Source organism: Daldinia caldariorum (genome assembly GCF_022478825.1).
Source record: "Daldinia caldariorum strain CBS 122874 unplaced genomic scaffold F4812scaffold_1, whole genome shotgun sequence".
Lineage (NCBI taxonomy): Eukaryota > Fungi > Ascomycota > Sordariomycetes > Xylariales > Hypoxylaceae > Daldinia > Daldinia caldariorum.
Window position 1 is genome coordinate 321,297 of NW_025953037.1, and position 19,053 is coordinate 340,349.

A 19,053-nucleotide genomic window follows, 5' to 3' on the forward strand; every position below is an offset into this window, starting at 1 on the left:
ATATTCTTTCTTACCTAGGTAGACAGGAGCTTCTTTCTTCCTGCTTTCTTTTCATAGTCGCAAAAGCGGTCTCTTACTCCGGTTCAGCCTCGGTCTTAAACAATAGTTCCCATTCATACCGTTCATACTTATTCGCTTTATTCCGGACGGCACCAATATCACCTAAGCTGTTGTATACACACACATATATACACACACCTACACAGAAACAGACACTTACGGACAACTTACAGACGAACACTTGGATACTTCTTCCGAAGTTGTTGGCCCGTCTTACACTCACATCATATCTACCCCCCTACCTGTTCTACTTACATCACACACAAACAGCTACCCTTGGAGATGCGTGCATGAGGGATTCGCTTCACACTTCACAATAACCTTACCTACTCAGTTACCCCCCGTCGCAGCGCCGCCCCGGTTCACTGCAACGCAACCTACTAAGCTTATTAGCTACCATTACCAAGTCGCTACTCTCGGGCCTTTGTTGGCCCCTTGAACACCCACGTTCCCAGCACTTTCCCAGTCGGTTTCTAGTGGGCAGCCTCGATTTTGCTTGCCATCACTCACTGAGCGCCCACCGCTCCTTGAGTCCGCCCGAATTTAGTTTTGAGTTTATTGAGTGTCGACCCGTTCGCAAACCCGAGCAGCTCTCCGGTCTCTTCAACTCGTTACAGCCTTGATTAAGCCCGCACAATGTTGATTGACGGCGAGAAATGGGCTTGCGAAGCCTGCGTTAGAGGACACCGGGTTAGCAATTGCCAACATGCAGGTAAGTAGCGAGCGCAATTATTGCTGCATTCCCAGTCATTACATTTCATCCTTCCCCCCCGTCTATCGAGTCCATTTACAAGGACCCCCGCGGGGGCAGCACATATAAGTCAATCGTTAGCTTTTTAGGGGCAGACAAAAGATAGAGAGCAGAGATAAAACTCGGCTCGGACATTTTTTCTTTTTTCTCTTCGCTTGTTTCCCGTTATACGAACTATCTATTACTAAATTTACTATAATTGGAAATATGTTACTTACACGTGGTCGCAACTTGTCTAGATCGACCGCTCCAGCATATCAACAAAAAGGGCCGACCCGTGTCGCAATGCCAGCATTGCCGCGCGATGCGCAAGTCGCGGTCATCTCATGTCAAATGCGACTGCGGCGAGAAGACGCATAAATGCGCCCATTTAAAGCAGACAGTTGAAGGACACAAGGGTGAGGCATCCCCCCATCTAAAGAAGCCCTACAAAATGGTTCCTATTATATATGTAAAAGACCTACGAGTCTGACCTTGAAGTCCATTTGCCGGTCCAGACAGCTGTTGTTGTAACCATGGAGGACGATGCACCTGTTCGCACAAGAAAGAGCCCGCTCTCGACACCGTCCCAGAGTCCGATTCAGAAGCGGAAGCAGATGTTCAGCCGGCAAAGCCCAGGGCTACCCCCCGGCGACGGCGCACGAATACGGCGCACTCGGAACCTATCCTGAGTTTTGACGAGAATGGTCACCATAAACCTCCGGCGAGGCATACGAAGGCCTCGCAGAAGAGTGGTCCGTATACCATAAATCGCGGCTCGTCGATGCACAGGACCGGCAGCTCGAGCAGTCTTGGTACTAAATCCGCCGATCGATCCCGAACCGCCGGCTCTTCGTCACCTGATCGAGGGGCGCGGATGGCGAAGTCCGCTCAAGCGTCGCCTTCGATGGATGGAAATTCGTCGTTCCAGCATCTCAATGGGCAATTGCCGCCGTTGGACCTTTCCAACATCCGTTACTCCGAGTACTCTTCCTCGTTCGACCTTTTCTCGGGTGTTTCCGATTACGAACCACCCATGTTCAGCGCCGGTCTTAGCGCGGCGTCGGTCGATTGGGCGCAATATGACGGCTTAGAGCTGAAAGGTGAAAGCTTCACACCCTCGAGTTTCGACCAAACGCAATCGTACATGGGGCTCGATTTCGGTGGCTCTACGGAGCCGACTCTAACCTCGAATTCGGGCGATGTCTCCGAGACGGAAGATTTGGCCTCGGCGTTCAGCGAGCCGCAGTTCGACGGCTACGGCAACAGCGGGACGAGTAGCTATCTGGCTATGTCACAGAACATACTTACCGATAACGACCTCAGTAATCTTGACTTTACCCAGTTCAAGAACACGACTGCCGCAAGTAAGCTGCTCTCCAACCAGTCCTCGTTTGACGACGGCAGCTCCGTCTTCCCTCTGATGGAAGACGAGTCTATCTGGGGTATGAACAATTTCACCGACGGTATCACACACTCGCCGGATCCTGTAGCCTCCGGCTTGTGGGATACTGCTTAGACCAGTTCGCCACCACATCGGCACGTATGTGTGACTACGAAGGGGGCATATGCCCGGTGATAATATACATACCGGCAGGCTCCGATAAATGCGGAACTATCAGCGTTTTGATTTCTCGCGCTGCATTTTCTTCAATCATGATACCACGCGCTTTATGACAAGAACTTGAGCTCTTGTTACATCCATCGTATACCCCTTAGGGAATCTAGTTTTGCGCTGTGAAATTCTTTTATTTTTTTTATTCCTTTTTTTTTTCTGCTGTCGAATCAGTTCATTCTGATCATCGCCTTCATCAAACGGACAATGGCGCGGATTTGCGAAAACCTTTTATCGGCGGAAGGGGAGGTCTGGCATTTTTCTGTTCTCCGGGTGGCAGAACTATGACACTACCGGATTCTCGGGAGGCGTTCTTTTGGATATTGTTCTTGAATTTTGTTTTGGTATCTTCTGTCTCATACGAGAGCGGCTCGCGCATATGAAACCTCTTTCCAGTCGTACATATTACCTCCAACAGCATATGTTTATCATTTCCCCCCTAAATATTTAGATCCAGACCCTTAACGGGCTGAGAGTGTGTGAGAAGGCGGCCTGTTTCACAGCCAAAAAAAATATTATCTACCTTGTTGCTACACATAGATTAGAAGTAGAGGAGGCCCTAAAAAGGGTATCTTGGGTACATCGGTTAGAAAAGGCAAGACGAATCGGAGTCGCTCGCTGCAGGATAATCTCACGAGTCTTCTTGCGTTGTCTTTTCACCTTGATACGGTATATACTTGCCTCTTTGGGTATATTATTCAGATATAGCTATTGTTATCGTTGTTATAACACGCTGTTATTATAACACCCTGACATCTCTGGACACATGCCCATGTGCCGATCAGCTGACAGCTTGCGACTGAATCGGGGGTCATGCATAATTCCTCTAGTAGAGGCGACGAAGAGGCTCCACAGAGGTTGGGGGTTTTTCCCTCAAGGTTTTCCAAAGCCAAGGAAACCAAGAATGACTAGGGTGATGAATTGACGACTCAGCATAAAGGATAGGCGCGGTTCGCGGTATACAGATAGTGAAATCCACTATGTTGGTTTTTAGAGACGTCGGCTTTACAGTAGCGCGCCTCGTCACTCCGAGGAGATTTCTTGTTCCTGCAGCCGATGTCGCGAGCTTCCGAATGAAGCGATGGAGCGAAGCGGGTCCACGCCGGGTTTTCGAAGGCCATGTTTCTTGTTTAAAAAGGAAAAGGGCACTCGAGAAATACTTGCTGCATGGATGCGGACATGCCAAATCGATACGGCCTCGGCGCACCATCGGTGGTTTGAAAGAGTAATTTAAGGGATGGGGGGGTCGTTTCTCTCCCGTTTTTTTTTATTATATTTTCTAAGCCTCCCATTTATGCCGTCCTATTCTGGAGTCGGTAAGAAGAAACCAGCCTATGACCTATGGTTAGGCGTAGCGTGGTGGGACACGCGACAGGCTTCCAAGACGAACCAAGAGAATACACAAGAAAAACATACACGTAAAAAAAGGTGGCCGAAGAGGGAGGGGGGAATCACTGGGAATTTATGTATGGAACACAAAGGTAAAAAGAGAGAGAGAGGAAAGAACTCGAACGAAACGAAAATATGTATTTTTCTGAGAAAGCGATCGGGAAGAAAAGACCTCACCAGTGACGACATGATGGTACCATCCTGATTCGTGAGAAGTCGGATGATGGAGTGAGGGCTTGGCGTTGATTCGCTGTCTTATTCTCGCAAACTCGCTGCCGACAGAGAGAGATCGGCAAACGCTGAAGCCACGTTTAGGCAAATGGGGGGGGATAAAATGGTTTGTTGGTCCTATACGAGATGCAAGTTTATATCGAAAATACAGTCAGGAGAGACATTACCTGCCTAACTCAACCACCGAAACGCTACGATAGATACCTACATAATTAGGTAGGTATATTCATCGAGCCATGCGGGTAATATATGTGTCCTTTAGATCTCCAACAAATAAATACTCCATACTCCATACTCCATAACTCCAGGTTCTTACTCGCTCCGCATTTACTCTCGCTTATCTCGAATTCCCGAGTTCAAGCTTTTATGCTATAACTCACGTATGCAACGATATCACCTTCTCCAACGTTGACGATTAGGAGAGAAATTGCACTTTTTTCTCTCTTTTTCTTTCACTTCTATCTCTCTCTCTCTCTCTCCAAAGCTCCACGTGGCATCACCATACCAATAGAGGTAATCAATAGAGGACGCTACAATAGGACGACTAAAAAGAGCGAAAAACTCCACTTCGCGTGCTGCTCGGCAGAAATAGCCAAACTTCTTCACGGTGGCTGGCCCAAGCCGTTCCACTACAGAAAAGAAAAGCCCCCCCTCTCCCCCCTCGGCCCCCCTTTTTTCTTGTTTTACAGTTGGTTAGGTAGGTGTTAATTCATCAACATAGATAGACGAGAGTCTATCTGATGGGGAAGTCTCACTTCGAAGGGCTAGTAGTACTACTTCTTCAATCAAGAATGGTGGGTACGAACATATTATAGTTCGGCTCTGATGAGTAAACCTCTTTACACTGAAGATATCGCCAGAAACACAGCGGCATGTTACTTACCTGGCAGGTGCTACCTCTCATACCACCTACCTAGTATGTATATACGATATACATAATATATATAGGGATATATATATGTGCCTGAATCGAAATAGTTACAACGTTTTACTTATTTTGGGGACACTCGGAATGCGCTGGGCGGAGCCGGAACGTTGCTATTTATCTCCAAATGCCAAGAGACGGTAGTGTAGACGCCCGCTGAATTGAATGAGCCGATCAAAAAAAAACAAAAAAAAAACAAAAAAAAACTAAAAAACTGCGGTATTCGATAAGTGATGGTGATAATCATGGGCTTCTCGGGTCCGTAAGCCTAGGGAATATCGGACGGTCAGGGGAAGATGCATCAATAGCGTCAATAGCAAAACAAAAAAACCGAAGCTAATAGTTAAACACTCCTTATTTTAGTATTCTTGATTCGTAGCATGTAGTAAACAACCCAGTGCGAAAAATGCTATGAAGCATGCGTATGTCAGTTTTCAGTTCCCGGCATCAACGTACAATCGATCTCTGCTGTACGTAGCACTACTACTAGCAGCAGCAGCAGCAGTTCGTAAGATCTCAGATCGAAGAATATATCAAGTTTTCGTTACAGTAGACTTTGAGATGAGATTACGGCTACTTGCCGTTTTGGGTATATGGTATAACATGATTGGCTCGTCGTATATGCACAGTGTGCTTGGTGCATGCAACTCTTGAAAGCTTCGAAGCAGGGTAGCTTTATGACAATACTTCTTTACGGTTCTGATGTGGCTACCTCTTAAAGGAATACCTTTAGGCAGATATTCAACCTACTACCTACTTTCGACGACCAATCTCTCGGTTCCTCTTATACGAACACTCAACACTGGCAAAACCACATTAATACTACTTTCACAATTGCACCCCTGCCATTTTAATGGCAACCTCTAAACGAGCAAGCAAGCAGCAAAGCGGCGCAGCATGTCAACTACGCGTGATCCTATCACGACCGGTCCCTGAACGTAACATATTTATCGTGGTTGTCATTAATATGAATCACTAATGTAACCCGCCTGGCCTTTTTTTATGAGGCTGGATGAAGCAACTCCACCTCTGAGCCGATACCACCGATTGCATCGAGTTTATAGCACCATACCGAGGTTTGAGAAACGAGGAATGTTCGACTTTCTTTTAAATTAAGAATGGCGACTTTCCTTATTGAAACAGTAGACCTTGCTCGCCGTCTATTCCTTGAATGCCAAAAACATGGACCATCTGGCAAACAGCCCATACCTGGAAAGAATTATCGATTAAAATTATTCTATGGCTATACCTTGCGTTGATACCTGGGAAGAGGCAAGAAAGGTTAGGTACCTAGGTATGTATCGGGAAGTGGAGATTGTGTCAAGCGGTTTGCCATTGGATATCTCGGAGAGCGAAACCACCTTACTCCTATTGGTACGTATCGACTTATAGTTCCGGGCGACGTAATAGGACAGATGCTATACTATCGCATCATAAATGGCTGAGTTTCAGTCAAAACATTTAAGTAGCCACCTCGAGTCAGTACCCGGGGGTCAAATCCAACGTTATTATAATTATCGCTTGTCCTGAGAGACGCGGAATCCGAACCCTTCTCCGGCTTAGGAGCTTCGGATTCTGTTGCCGTAGCCAAATCCGCAAGGTGCTGTAAGCTTTGGTTTGCTGCGGCCTGGGCAGTAGAAGGCCGAATTTGCTCCGCTATACGGTCACGTATAACCGCATCCCATGTCGACGGAGCAAGGTTTGAATCCAGAAGCTGCCTTAGGAGCGATGTGGCTTCGTCGTGAGTTTCTTCGACCTTGACTAGCTCGAGGAGAGATAGCGCCGTGAGGCAGAAGAAATGATGGTTCAACGGCGTCAGGAGTTGTGTATTGGTAAGTAAGAGGCCCACCGTCTCCTTGCACGGCCACAGGATATCGGATGATGTTGCGTTGGTCTGAAAGAGATACGCAAGTAACCTACAATGATAGTAAACCATATGTAATACAGGATGCGAAGAGGGTGTAATGCCTTGAGGCAGAATCTCCCGGAAGAGCTCCATCGAAAGGTTGATGAAAGAACTCAAGATGGGTGCTGCACCTGACTCAGGAGACAGTACCTTGGGGGAAGCCAAAGCGACTGGTGCGATGTGGCCAAGAATGTTCGACAACCCTATTATTGTTAGCCATGACCTCTGCAATATATTCGATATACTCACGTGCTAAGTGATACACGTTTTCGCCTAGAACCGACTGCAGACTAGGCAGAATAACTACACTCTCGTGCGGTATAAACAACGGACTTGCGGTCCCGATAGCATTCCAGCGGTCCAACATGACTAATGTCCACCAAGCTCGAGTTGCGATATTTTCATCTGAATCAGGTTCTAGAGGAGCATCAACGCTTGTCTCTAGACCCAAAAGATGAAGCCTCATCGAATAGGCTAGACCTACGGCGCGTCCCAAAACCGAAGCCTTGGACGGGCCTCCATGCTCACCTTTCAGTGACGGGGGACCGTAGTTATCAGTTGCAAGGACCGTCAGTATGAGTGTTTGAAGATGAATCAGATTCATGACTGGCGTACGCGGAGTCGGGTCAGATTCCCACTCCGTTATCATCCGTGTACCAGAGCCAATGTCGACATTAGTATACAGGCCAGGGATCGAAACACAAGACTGCATAGTACCATAAAGTGCCTCAACGAAGGCGTCCCGGAGAAGAGGTGGACACTGCGCTAATTGGCTCTCAACACGAGCTTTACTTGCTGCAAGCAAAGGAAAGCACGAATGAACTACATTGAGATAGCCATTAAACGCACCCTCGTCTAGTTCACGGGTTGCACCATTGTGGTCGAGATCAAGTGGCACTGTGTCTATGACAGCCCCTAGACGGGAAGGTGTACCTGCATCAGGCTTGGGCAAAGGTTGGGGTGCCAATCTGTTAGCAGAATATGGGGGTGCCCTGAAATTCCCCGAGGGGGTCTGGTAAGGCTGGATCGGTCGTGGTTCTGAACTCCACGTTCCCTGTCGTGAGATCATGGGCGTTGCTAATTCGCCGCCAGACATATTTGAATACGGCCTTTTACGACTATTCTCTTCCGAATGTCCAGGTGTGCCGAAGATATCAGCCGAATCTCTTCTAGCACCGTTCAAAAGCTCACTCAGGCTATCCACATTGCCCCCTTCGCTCGCTAATTTACCTTCGATGTGATGTATGCGATCTGCTAGCTCCTTGATATAGCCTTTGCTAGGACCACGCTTCTGCGGGATTCTGCTGAAAAGACAACGAATTGCTGAACGGCGGCAGTTCGAACAAGGTTCGTCACCATTTTCTGAAACAGCATCACACTTCACCTTTTTTCTGCGGCATTCATCACAAGCCCGAGACACTTTGGACCGTTTTCTTGGAGGTATGCCGTCCGGTATAGCCGAGGCCTGAGCAGCGTAGTGCTGGGCTAACTGCTCCATCGTGCTCTGGGGTTGTATGTGAGGGGGATGTTGATGCGGGTGAGGCTGTTGTGGTGCTAAGTGTATCTGGTGGTGTTCCTGTGGGTGCTGTTGCGGTAGATATTCATGTTGGGGCTGTTGGTCTTGTAAGGGCTGGTCGCCATGGGGAATAGAAGGATCGTGGGTGTCCATAGGGTGATCACCATGGGTCAATTGATCATTGTGCTGCTCGTGGATATGATTCTCTATGTGGTTCTCTATGTGGTTCTCATGTTCCGGTATCTGGTCATGGTGCATTTGACCATCCTGCTGCTGAAGTTGAGGGTCGTGAACATCGGGCTGAGCTATTACATTTCGAAGGTTCGGGTCTTCGTTAGGATCGAGAGGTAATGTGGACATGCCTTGGCTGAGACCTTGGCTAAGCTGAGCAGCGAGTTGCAACTCTTCGGCACTTGTAATAGACGGACGGACATCCTGTTGGCGAGGAGTCGAGGGATCACCGTTTTCAGGTTGTGCATGTTGGTGGTCCGAAGTTGATTCGTTATAAACTGCCGTACTATCTTGACCATTTGTTGTGGGCACTGGATATTCTTGTATGCCAACAGTTTCGTCCCGAACTTCGGGCTTTGGGTCTTCGAGCATGGGATCTATGTCGGGCATCGTGACCAGTCTTCCCTTAAGACGTGTTGGAGTCTACGAGACGGATAACAACGCGATGCTTCACAATGCAGTACTACTTGTGCTAGACACGGACTCGGGCGAAAATTGACGCGACTGTAATAAACAGGATGTTGCCTTTTTATTCGCTGCTGAGAATAACAATGATGCACACGGTGGAAGATAGAGTCGCGTAATTTAGTAATCTATATTGCTTCGTTACCTGCGAATAGAGGAAACGTTAGAAGTACATAGCGACAGCAGCAAGTCGTGAATGATGAACAACAGTATGGGAAATATACGTCTTGAGATGTAACTCAAGACCATTTAAGCCTATGTAAAGCCATTGACATGGTGTATGGCAACGCCAGCAAGGGCGTAGCAGGATAGACCAACTCCCATGTCGAAATGCAAATCAGAAGAGAGTTGTAAAGGGAAAAAGAGAAAAAAAAAACAAAAAAAGGCAAATTGTTGAAAATCGAATCAGACGTACCAGCAACGAATTCCAATAAAATGGGGATGGAAAATAGATCGACGAGTTCCGGGTTTGCCCAGAAGCGGAGGAGGAAGAACTTGAATAGCCGACGTGTCTCTTTTTTTTTTTTTAACCCAGACTTTTTTAATCCTCGGTCCTGAGACGGGAAAAAGTTTCGAGTTTGAAAGGATCAAATCAGCTGCCCGTGCGGGTGTGGAAGAGGGAGTTGGAAAAAGAATTTTGCGGCGGGTCGATGGGCAACGGGACCTAATTTGTATTGTGCAATACATGCATTAGCAAGGCCCTTATCCTCGCAAACTCCAAATTTATTGTGCACGAGTGTATATTACGTAATCCATTAAAATTAATATGTTCACGTCTTCGCCAATAACCCGTAATTGCATACTACGTTAGGTACATATTGTTATCATTTTCTATATTGTCATTTTTAATATTTTTACCCCTTTCTTGACTCTCAATCTTCTCAATCATATATCAATTTTCATTCTTAAGAAACACCCGTAGCTTTCTTCACCACTCGTCCATACGTAGTCCCGTACCTTTCTAGCATATGTCCTTCAGCGGTCAACGCCTTGCCATCCGCGCCAACAACTGTAGGCGCGCTCCCATCAAACGGCCTTAGCTCGACGTCGGTATTGCCGTCGAAGAAGAACGGTACCGAATACCGGTCCTTGCCACTCCGGTTGACAACGCGGTGTACCGTACTTTTGTACACATTCTTAGTCCACAACGATAGCATGTCGCCAATGTTGACCACGTAGGCATCTGGGTTGGGGTCTACGCCAACCCACGTATTGGTAGAATGGTCTAGCACCTCGAGTCCACCCGAGGAATCTTGCAGCAGTAATGTGATTGCGCCTAGCAAATGCAGACAAGTAAATAAAAGAGTTAGTTCTTCTTTTTTATCTTAAGTACGAAAACATAATCCGAAGGCGAAGAACTTACCAAAATCCGTATGTGCTCCGGCTCCGAGCTGACGCTCGTCCGTCGAGTCCTGCGGCGGGTAGTGTAATAGCCGGATGATACAGACTGGATCGTTTGAGATGAACGGTACAAAGATGTCGTTGCCATAGGGTAAGCCTCGGGCAAGTATCTCCATAACTTTACACGACAGCTCGAAGACTGCAGAATAATACCTTTCTGTAGGAACCTTCAGGGCCTCGTCAGGGAGTCCTGCTGGGAAGATGTTCGGTCCAATGAGATATGGGTGCGCTTGTGATCGAGGATCGTCGGCCTCTATGTGCTGCCCGACGAAGAATCCCTGTGCGCCCACGTGAAGTAGCCAGTTAGTATATATCTCCTATCAGAGTATGGGACAGAGGCTGATCGGGGCGATACATAGGTAGGTAGGTACCTAATGTAACATATGTTTCGAGCGTCTTACCTCCTTAAGGTCCGGAAGGGTATCTTCCTGCAAAGCCTATTCCCACCCGGATTCAAACATTATTAATACTACTCGGTACTTGCATGGAAAAGTCTTCTTCTATCTGGGGCCAAAGAAACAAAGCGATTCTGATCTTAGCTACTGACCTGTGAGCCTATGGTTTCATAGCCCCTATTTTTCAGAACTGGATGTTGTAGTTTCCTCTTCTCTTCCAGCGGTAGGGCGAAAAACGTTTCTGCTGCCTTGAACACAGCATCTCTTAGCTCCTTGGGCACGTTGTGATTCACAACCTGGAAGACTAAAAACACCTAGGGGTTATTAACTTGCTTCAGGAGTCTTCAGTTTGGTGTAACTAGACGTTAAGTAAACAGGTTTTTTAATATATTAGCATAAGCAAAAGGCCATGGTGACGACTTACAACCGCTTGTGACACATGCCTGTCGTACATCCTCAACGACTTTAGCGGCCGCCGCTGACGCTGGGTCTTCAAGAAACGGTGATATATCAACCGTTGGTATCACAAACCGGGTAGCCGCTTTATTAGATGACATTTTCGTGATATCTCTTGAAGAAGCCGAGAATATTATCTATTTGTTCTTGGGACAAGTAGGTACCTAACATTTACCTCAAGGGCGGAAATCGCGTTTAAAGCCCCGGCGAGTACCCTTACCAAGTCAAACTGCGGAGTGTTTATCGGCGGGGGGTGTCACGGAGCTCGCCGGCTGCCGGCTTTGGAGAACCAGTTTCAAAATCTTGGATAGAGATAATTAAGAATTTTCTGTCAATCGCTTCATGTGTATATGTGTATGCGGTTGCGATCAGGTAACACATGTAACGCATGTACTTAGGTCCGAGGCTCTTTTTAAACTCTATACCATTACTCAAGTAACAGCAATATTAGGCGTCTCTTCGACTTACGGAACTCATTTTTTTTTATAGATTACGATTTATTGCAATAATGTTACATAGTTGATGCTAACTAACAGTCCGAGATGCTATTACACAGACTACCTAGGCTGAAGGGTAGATGCTATAGGGACCTGATTCCTGAAATTTTGGTCTTAAAACTAAACCAATATATGCTCTACAGATAGTCTTACCCTACCTAGGTAGACAATTATACCATCATGCAATGCTGCACGATCGCTGTCATACTGGAATAATATTTGGTCGTATTTCCCCACGCTGGAATAATGCTTCTTACTTTCCTCCATTCCTATTCTTACGACGGTTTTTCTTTTTCCCCTTATTGTTTTTCGTGGCTGGAGTAGCGGTCGAAGACGTTCCATCTTCATCGGAGGGTATAGGTATTATTGCTATGTGTCCATCGTCGCCTGACGATGTATCGTTAGCCTCAAGAATGACTTTGCGGATACCGCCGGATTCGACTATATTTTCGGTAATGCTGCCGCTACGCACGTGACGCCTTCTTCGTCCGATGAGGTCATGGGCACTATCTATACTTTCTGTCGTGGATTCTTGTGTGGGCGAGGTATCACTCTCAGGTACAACGCTGAGCTTGGTCTGTGTACCTTTAGTCACCTGCTCGGAACTCTCGCCTTCGAAACTGGTTACAATCTCGGTTGGGTGGTTCGAAGGTGATTTGGTGTAACTCTGCTGGAGAGCTTGTATGCCATCCTTTGCTTTCGGTTGAGATCCTAGTAGACTTGTGCGTTCATCTACAACCGTGACTAGATCTTCTGCAACATCGTCCGCCGTAATGGAACTTGAATGCTGCTGAGCGCCCAAAGCCGCTGCTGAGCCGGGCTTGATTTTAACTGCTGAGACTCTCGTGCTCTTAGGATTCGACGCAGGATTAGACGGGCCGAGATGTTTTAGATGATCCCTCATTTCTTCGAAGTTGGCTTTAACTGGTACCATGGTGTGAATTAGTTGTCCATCTTGGCCAGCCGAACGTCGTCGCATCAGTAAGGTTGTCATCTTTGGACTCGAACCGAGAGCAGAAGCGTCTGTCCTGCTGCTAACTGACGTACCCCGTTTAGCCTGAGGCCCTTGTCTATCTTCCTCTATGTCGATGAGCGTGTTATTCCTGATCTCAAGGTCCTTAGCCATAAGTTCCCTCCGCAAAGCTCGAGCTTTGGGGGCGGGATGAGATCTACGGATAGCTTTATGCACATCAACATATACATCCGACTCGTCGATAATTTCCCTATTTTGAATGATCAGCGAGTGACAGGATATCAATAAAGCCTATGTGAAAATTACTTACTCTCCAATAAGCTCCTCTATAACGTCTTCAAGTGTTACCACACCTAGAGCGCCATGGTCATCACCTGGAGACTCCGATATAAGTACCATGTGAGATTTTCCTTCCTGGAAAAAGTTGATTATATCAAGACAGCTAGTCTCAGGTCGGGTCTCGGGAAGAGCTGCAAGAGCGAAGTCTTTGACTCGTTTACAGTCCTCGGGATCATAAGTAATGAGGATTTTGACCAGAAGCATACCAACAAAGTTTGTTGGGTTTCCAGTTTGATGGATGGGGATTCGAGAATAGCCGGCATCGAGAATTTGATCGATAGTCTTTTCGTCTAACACGGTATCCTCAGACATAGTAAATACATCTTCCATTGGCGTCATAACTTCCTCTACAGGTTTGCGCTTTAGATCTAGAACAGCACTAATGATGGTAACTTCGTCCTGATTTAGACGTTCATCAACTTCACCTAGAGATTTGTGAAGCGTGACTAACGTCTTCAACCCACTCTTCTTGTATACGGTTCCATGATCTTCGCCTAGTAGCCAGTCAAGAAGCTTCGCCGTTGGCCATGCGACGGGAGCGAGAAGGTACATCATTAGGAGCACGGGTTTAGACATATATCCGCCAATCTGTAGACCGTAGCGAACACAGACGGACTGCGGTAAGATCTCACCAAAGATCACTACGGCGCGTAAAATTAAAAATTAGTTAGCAAGGTTGCGAAGCGCATAGAGATAGGGTTGAAAATTCATACCGATTAGGATAGTACTTCCAACGACAGCCGCAACACCACCGCCAAAGCATCTATCTAGCACAACAGGGAGGGTTTCATTGACAATAACATTAGACAATAATAACGTTACCAAGACCCAATGCTTGCCTTTCTTTAAAAGATCATAGACGCGTCTCGCGTTCTTTCGTTGAGGCTCCTCAGGATCTAAGGATATTACTTGGAGGTAGATCTCATCCTGACCCATGAGTGCTATCGTCAAACCAGCAAAAGCACCCCCTGAAAGCACAAGGATCATGGATGCCACATAAAGCACCCAAAGGGAGCCTTCTTCGGTTTCTTCGGGAGCATGTTCAAGAGTATGGTAATTCGTTGGAATCGCAAACGTTAAGCCGACCGAAAGGAAGATAGCTCTAACTAAGCTAAGGATAATCGTACGAGCGCGAAGGATGCCGTCGTTCCCCATTCTTGCGGTTATTCTCGCCGAAAGGGAGAATCGATTGATAAGATATTAGGGATAGAAAATGTTGACTTTTGAGACGGGTGGATGTTCCGACTGATCTCGTACGTCGCGTCGACCGAACAAGAAAGTTGATAATCCTAATTGGATTCGCCCGTCTTGGAAGGTCAATGAAAGGGTAAAGATTTACCTAGGTGACGACTACGGTCAAAGGACCATCCAATCCATGGGGGGCTCGTAACGGTGAATTAGGTAATTAACGAAGAAGAAGAAGAAAAAGACGAAAAAAAAAAAAGATGGAAGAAAAATGGGTTGCACCGCGACGGGTTTGTATTGAATGGATAGGAAATTGGAATCTGAGCCCCGATGACGAAGCTTAGACCAATTGATGATGAGAGTAACCTCGATAAGACAAGCTTATGTGGGGGGAAAGAATATCCGGTCGCAATTAGTAGTATTGGCACGGCTAACACGGGAACGACCTTCGTCTGATCCTTACCTTTACATGAGGTAGTGGGTAGGTAGATAGAAAGGTGAGCTGCAGCCTGCAGCTACCCTTGACTGGCTTTAGCTAGGTAATCCCCTATGTAAGGTAAGGTGTTAAAGGTTAGGTATTACGGATTATACAATACCAAAGACCTGTCATGCACCTGCCTTAGGTAGTATTTTATGGGCCAAGCCGCCACGGGGTTGTCAGGTACCTAGGTACCTTGTTGTTAGTTAATATTTTATTTCTATCAAACCCGATCTTCCAGATCTTCACGATCCTCACTCACGATGTAGGTAAACTATACATATCGTTCAACGTAATAGGTAGATATTTTATACGCATAACCTAGTCATACCATATGGCGTTCATTCCAAAACCTGGCTCCGGAATCCGACATCTTGCGACACGGCCCAGGAACTCAGCTTTCCACCTATAAATCTCAATCCATCCCTCTTGGTCGTCTGTAATCGCCAACCACTCATCGCTCCAATCGCATGGTGCCACCGCATTGCTATGGCCGCCGCTCGTAGGCGTAGGGTTTAAGCAGATTTGCCTCTCAATTGACCCGCAATCCCGTAGACGGAACGCCGCAATGTAGCCCTGCAGGTCGAAACTATTGGCTCGACTCGTCGCGAATAGATAGTTGCCCGACTTGGTAAGGGCGCAAACGTCGCTGCGGTACATAGTATCGTGCTTAGGTATCCCTGGTGGTATTAAAGGATACGAATGGTGCGTATACACGGGCATGTGCGTTGCCGGATCGATAACGTATTCGCAAAGTCGATTTCCAGCTTCCATCAGAGCGTATAAGTAGTTGCCCGTCGGATGCATCGCTACCCAGCGTGGATGATCCTTTGCGTCCGGCGCATCAACACTTCCCACAAGATCAACATGGCCCGACGGCGCTTTCTTGTGTACCCACAGCTTGTTCGCTTTTAAGTCGGCCGAGTATAGATAGGTTTCCGTCGGGTCGAACACCATACCGTGGATACCCGTATCGGGTTGATATGGGTAGTGTTGTATGTCCCTTTTGAGAGCGCCACTGGATGATACAGAAAAGACGGAGCCATGACCGGCGTGCAAGTAGAAAGGATTGCAGTAAACAGCATAGGGAGGCTGTTTTGCGGCGAGCAGAAAGATGGCGCGAGTATTGGTTGTGTCGAGGCTTGCTTGAGCTACGTGCTCAAGGTTAGGGGTCAATCACCGGCTAGGTTGGCTGACAAGGCCTATGCAAAAAAAACTTACGGTCGTGGTTCATTGAATGCGAGGCCTCGTGGACAATTTCGGTTGGACTCTTGACGGAAAAGCTTGACCATTTTTTCATGGCGGCGCCATATATATTCTTCTTGGCGTGCTAACACAACAAAATTCGTGAGTATATAGGGGAAATTGTTTGCGATGAGCCGAGCTAATGCTAAACCCGACTTTCTAAACCCGACTTTGAGCTCATTCGTGGATATAAACTCAGGTCAATTGACTTACATCGAAAGTCATCCACGAGATGGGTTCGTCATGAGGAATCTCAGTTCTTTTCACCAGCTCCAATGTCAATTTCTCATCGTCAAATGCCACAGTAAAGATGGCTCCCGGTGGGGTCCATGTTCCTATCATCAAGTGATGAACCGGCATCCTTCAACCTTCCCGTTGAGAGGGGCCAATTACTCGAGCAGAAAAGACCAATTCGAAGTTTCGCTCATTCAACTGGGATAAAAAGAAAAGAAAAATTAGTTAAAAAAATTAACGCAGGTAGTTTTCCGTTAACGAAGACTTGAACTTGAATAGGGTTCAGAGTTATCCAACAACTATACACGCACGACCGGTAGCTTTCTCTATACCTTAATGTGTGACGAGTAACTCTCTGGTTATCCCCGCATCGACTTATTAGCGATACATACCTGGTAGTAGTATGTGTATCGCCCCTCTTTAACTCATGCGAACTTCTTTTTTCCCATACATCACCGCCCACCATTGCCCACCATTGCCCACCATTACTCATCTAGGTATGGCCGGCATGGCTAGCATGGCCGGTATGGCATGTAGGTATGGCACCTCGATGTGGGGAAGAATCTTATAAGTTTGTGCAAGGTAAACCACGTTTTTCTTTCACATGATCGGCATCAGGGGCGGTAAATGCCCACGGCAGACGGGTTAATTCAATAGCTACCGAGCGGATGGCCACATACAACATACATGCTGAATCTGCATTTACCTATCTGGTATGCTGCAATGCCGGATAAACGCCTCATCGTCAGATTTCCCCGCTATCTCGCGGCTCGAGTTAGTCGTACTACACTGCTAAGCCTCCAATCTAAGTCAACCCATATACCTTACCTAGGTAGTTCACCTTCGAAGTAGAAAGGACACCGCTTCTCAGCCAAGCTTAGTCGGGCTCAGTAAAGCTAGTTTGTGCTCAACTTCAACACTAACACCAAGCATGTGACATCACCAAGAATATTTGTCTCTGGCGAAAAAAACAACCTTTAGTGGGGGTAACGAGAGGAACTACTGTCCCTGACATTAGGTAGCGGTCTTTTGATGTATGCAGCTACATTTTTCCATAAAACCCTGGACCGCACGCGATTCGAGCTGGCGTTGGAGTTCCAGAAGCGCACTCAATTTTACCTTCCTAAGGGCGATATATCCCCCGATGGACAAGGAGGTTTCATACGGGCTGCCGCGAACTCAATCCGATCCACATATAGGGAGGACCCCTTCTTTTTTCCTTTTTGAAAGACGGCGGGACAGCGGGGTTTTCGAGTCTTCAAGGGACCAACCTATCACAGAAGATTCATTGCTCATAACAATGAAGCAAGTGAAGGCAAAAGCTTAAATAAACGAGGTTCTGCTCATGGCTTTCACCCAATAATGCTAGGTTTCTCGCACTAGTCTTGTGTAAATATATCTAGACCTTATTCTGACTTCAGTACCGTATATACCAAAACTCGTTTTTCCCCTCTCATCCATTTCCATCCGATATATAATTATACTACCAATTCCGTATAGCATTCCCACTTACATCAGGTAGCTTTGCCCTTCTTTCGTAGTCACCTCAATCAGGAAAACTCTCAAGATGGCCTCTGAAGCTACTGGTGTGTCCAATGCGGCACAAGCTCCCAAACCTTCCCGGTTTGACCCTTCGTTCACTCAACATGTCATTGATACCATGGGCCCCAAGACAACCGAGAGGAACCGTGTTCTGTTGTCGTCGCTAATCCGACACATCCACGACTTTGCTCGAGAAACCGAGCTTACGATTGACGAATGGTTAGCCGGCGTCCGCTTTATCAACGAAGTCGGCCGGGTTTACTCCGAGTCGAAGCAGACAAGGAATGAGGCCCATCGGGTGTCCGATATTCTTGGACTCGAAACGTACGTATTGCTAATTAAGCTTGTAATCGAAGTCAAATTTATTCCTACCGTGAACTGACGTGTAGCCGTCATTTAGATTGGTTGATGAAATTGCCCACAAGATCATCTCCGACACGGACCTCGACCCGACATCCTCCGCTATTCTCGGGCCATTCTGGTCGCCCAACGCGCCCTTCCGCGAGAACGGCGACACTATCATCCAGGACGCGGCGCCGGACGGCCGGGTCGTCCTGATGCACGGTGTCATCAGCGACCTCGTGACGGGCAAGCCGATCCCCGGCGCCGTGTTCGACATCTGGCAGGCCTCGGCCAACGGGAAGTACGACTTCCAGGACCCCCAGAACCAGACCCCGAACAACCTGCGCGGCAAGTTCCGCGCCGACGAGAACGGCAAATACTGGTTCTACTGCTACTACCCCACGGCTTACTCCCTGCCCACCGACGGCCCCTCGTACCAACTCCTCCAGATGATGGATCGACACCCGATGCGTCCGGCACACATCCATATTATGGTATGTTTTTTTTTTGTTTTTTTTTTTTTTTTAATTTCGTTTCGATTTCTTCTAAAGCATTATCCTATCTCCCGTTACTAACATGTATACTTCTCTCAGGTCACGCACCCTGAGTATAAGGGCTGCACAACGCAACTATACCCCAAGGACGACCCCTGGCTCTCGTCCGACACCGTCTTCGCAGTCAAGGATGATTTGGTAGTTAACTTTATGCCTCTGGAAGGAGACGACAAGGCGAAGCTCGAGCTCAACTACAACGTCATTTTGGCTCCTAAGGATTACAAGGGAAAGCCGTTTTGAAATAAACTCCCCCTCCCCCCCTTGAGAGTTAATGCGGTCCTCCAGAAAGCTTGCAAAATAAGTGAAGTGACCTTGACCAATCTCGGATACACAAATTCTTGTTG

General features: G+C 47.3%; 6 protein-coding genes across 6 annotated transcripts; 2 read left to right on the forward strand and 4 right to left on the reverse strand.

The window, feature by feature from the left end:
* Positions 1-696: 696 nt before the first annotated feature.
* F4812DRAFT_464385 (uncharacterized protein) lies at positions 697-2,455 on the forward strand (the record flags this gene model as incomplete). Its single annotated transcript, XM_047938338.1, has 3 exons — positions 697-772; positions 1,051-1,209; positions 1,309-2,455. 3 exons carry the CDS (start codon positions 697-699, stop codon positions 2,307-2,309), a joined length of 1,236 nt encoding a protein of 411 aa, XP_047794549.1. The 3' UTR covers positions 2,310-2,455.
* A 3,434-nt stretch (positions 2,456-5,889) lies between these two features.
* F4812DRAFT_407957 (uncharacterized protein) lies at positions 5,890-9,733 on the reverse strand. The gene is made up of 4 exons (XM_047932332.1): positions 9,484-9,733; positions 7,106-9,213; positions 6,241-7,059; positions 5,890-6,159 (listed from the first exon to the last, which is right to left on the reverse strand). Exons 2-3 carry the CDS (start codon positions 8,991-8,993, stop codon positions 6,374-6,376), a joined length of 2,574 nt encoding a protein of 857 aa, XP_047794550.1. The 5' UTR covers positions 8,994-9,213; positions 9,484-9,733; the 3' UTR covers positions 5,890-6,159; positions 6,241-6,373.
* Positions 9,734-9,811: 78 nt separating this feature from the next.
* Positions 9,812-11,496, reverse strand: F4812DRAFT_407961 (Clavaminate synthase-like protein). Its single transcript, XM_047932333.1, has 5 exons — positions 11,289-11,496; positions 11,017-11,168; positions 10,871-10,906; positions 10,432-10,747; positions 9,812-10,344 (listed from the first exon to the last, which is right to left on the reverse strand). Exons 1-5 carry the CDS (start codon positions 11,419-11,421, stop codon positions 9,974-9,976), a joined length of 1,008 nt encoding a protein of 335 aa, XP_047794551.1. The 5' UTR covers positions 11,422-11,496; the 3' UTR covers positions 9,812-9,973.
* A 168-nt stretch (positions 11,497-11,664) lies between these two features.
* On the reverse strand, positions 11,665-14,890 carry F4812DRAFT_407965 (DUF21-domain-containing protein). The gene is made up of 3 exons (XM_047932334.1): positions 13,843-14,890; positions 13,101-13,770; positions 11,665-13,040 (listed from the first exon to the last, which is right to left on the reverse strand). Exons 1-3 carry the CDS (start codon positions 14,282-14,284, stop codon positions 12,071-12,073), a joined length of 2,082 nt encoding a protein of 693 aa, XP_047794552.1. The 5' UTR covers positions 14,285-14,890; the 3' UTR covers positions 11,665-12,070.
* Positions 14,891-14,963: 73 nt separating this feature from the next.
* F4812DRAFT_4227 (3-carboxy-cis,cis-mucoante lactonizing enzyme) lies at positions 14,964-16,774 on the reverse strand. The gene is made up of 4 exons (XM_047933686.1): positions 16,664-16,774; positions 16,251-16,469; positions 16,014-16,122; positions 14,964-15,943 (listed from the first exon to the last, which is right to left on the reverse strand). Exons 2-4 carry the CDS (start codon positions 16,395-16,397, stop codon positions 15,114-15,116), a joined length of 1,086 nt encoding a protein of 361 aa, XP_047794553.1. The 5' UTR covers positions 16,398-16,469; positions 16,664-16,774; the 3' UTR covers positions 14,964-15,113.
* A 944-nt stretch (positions 16,775-17,718) lies between these two features.
* Positions 17,719-19,041, forward strand: F4812DRAFT_4216 (aromatic compound dioxygenase). Its single transcript, XM_047933566.1, has 3 exons — positions 17,719-18,137; positions 18,214-18,649; positions 18,749-19,041. The coding sequence occupies exons 1-3, from the start codon at positions 17,839-17,841 to the stop codon at positions 18,947-18,949; spliced, it is 936 nt and encodes a 311-aa protein (XP_047794554.1). The 5' UTR covers positions 17,719-17,838; the 3' UTR covers positions 18,950-19,041.
* The last annotated feature ends 12 nt before the right edge of the window (positions 19,042-19,053 follow it).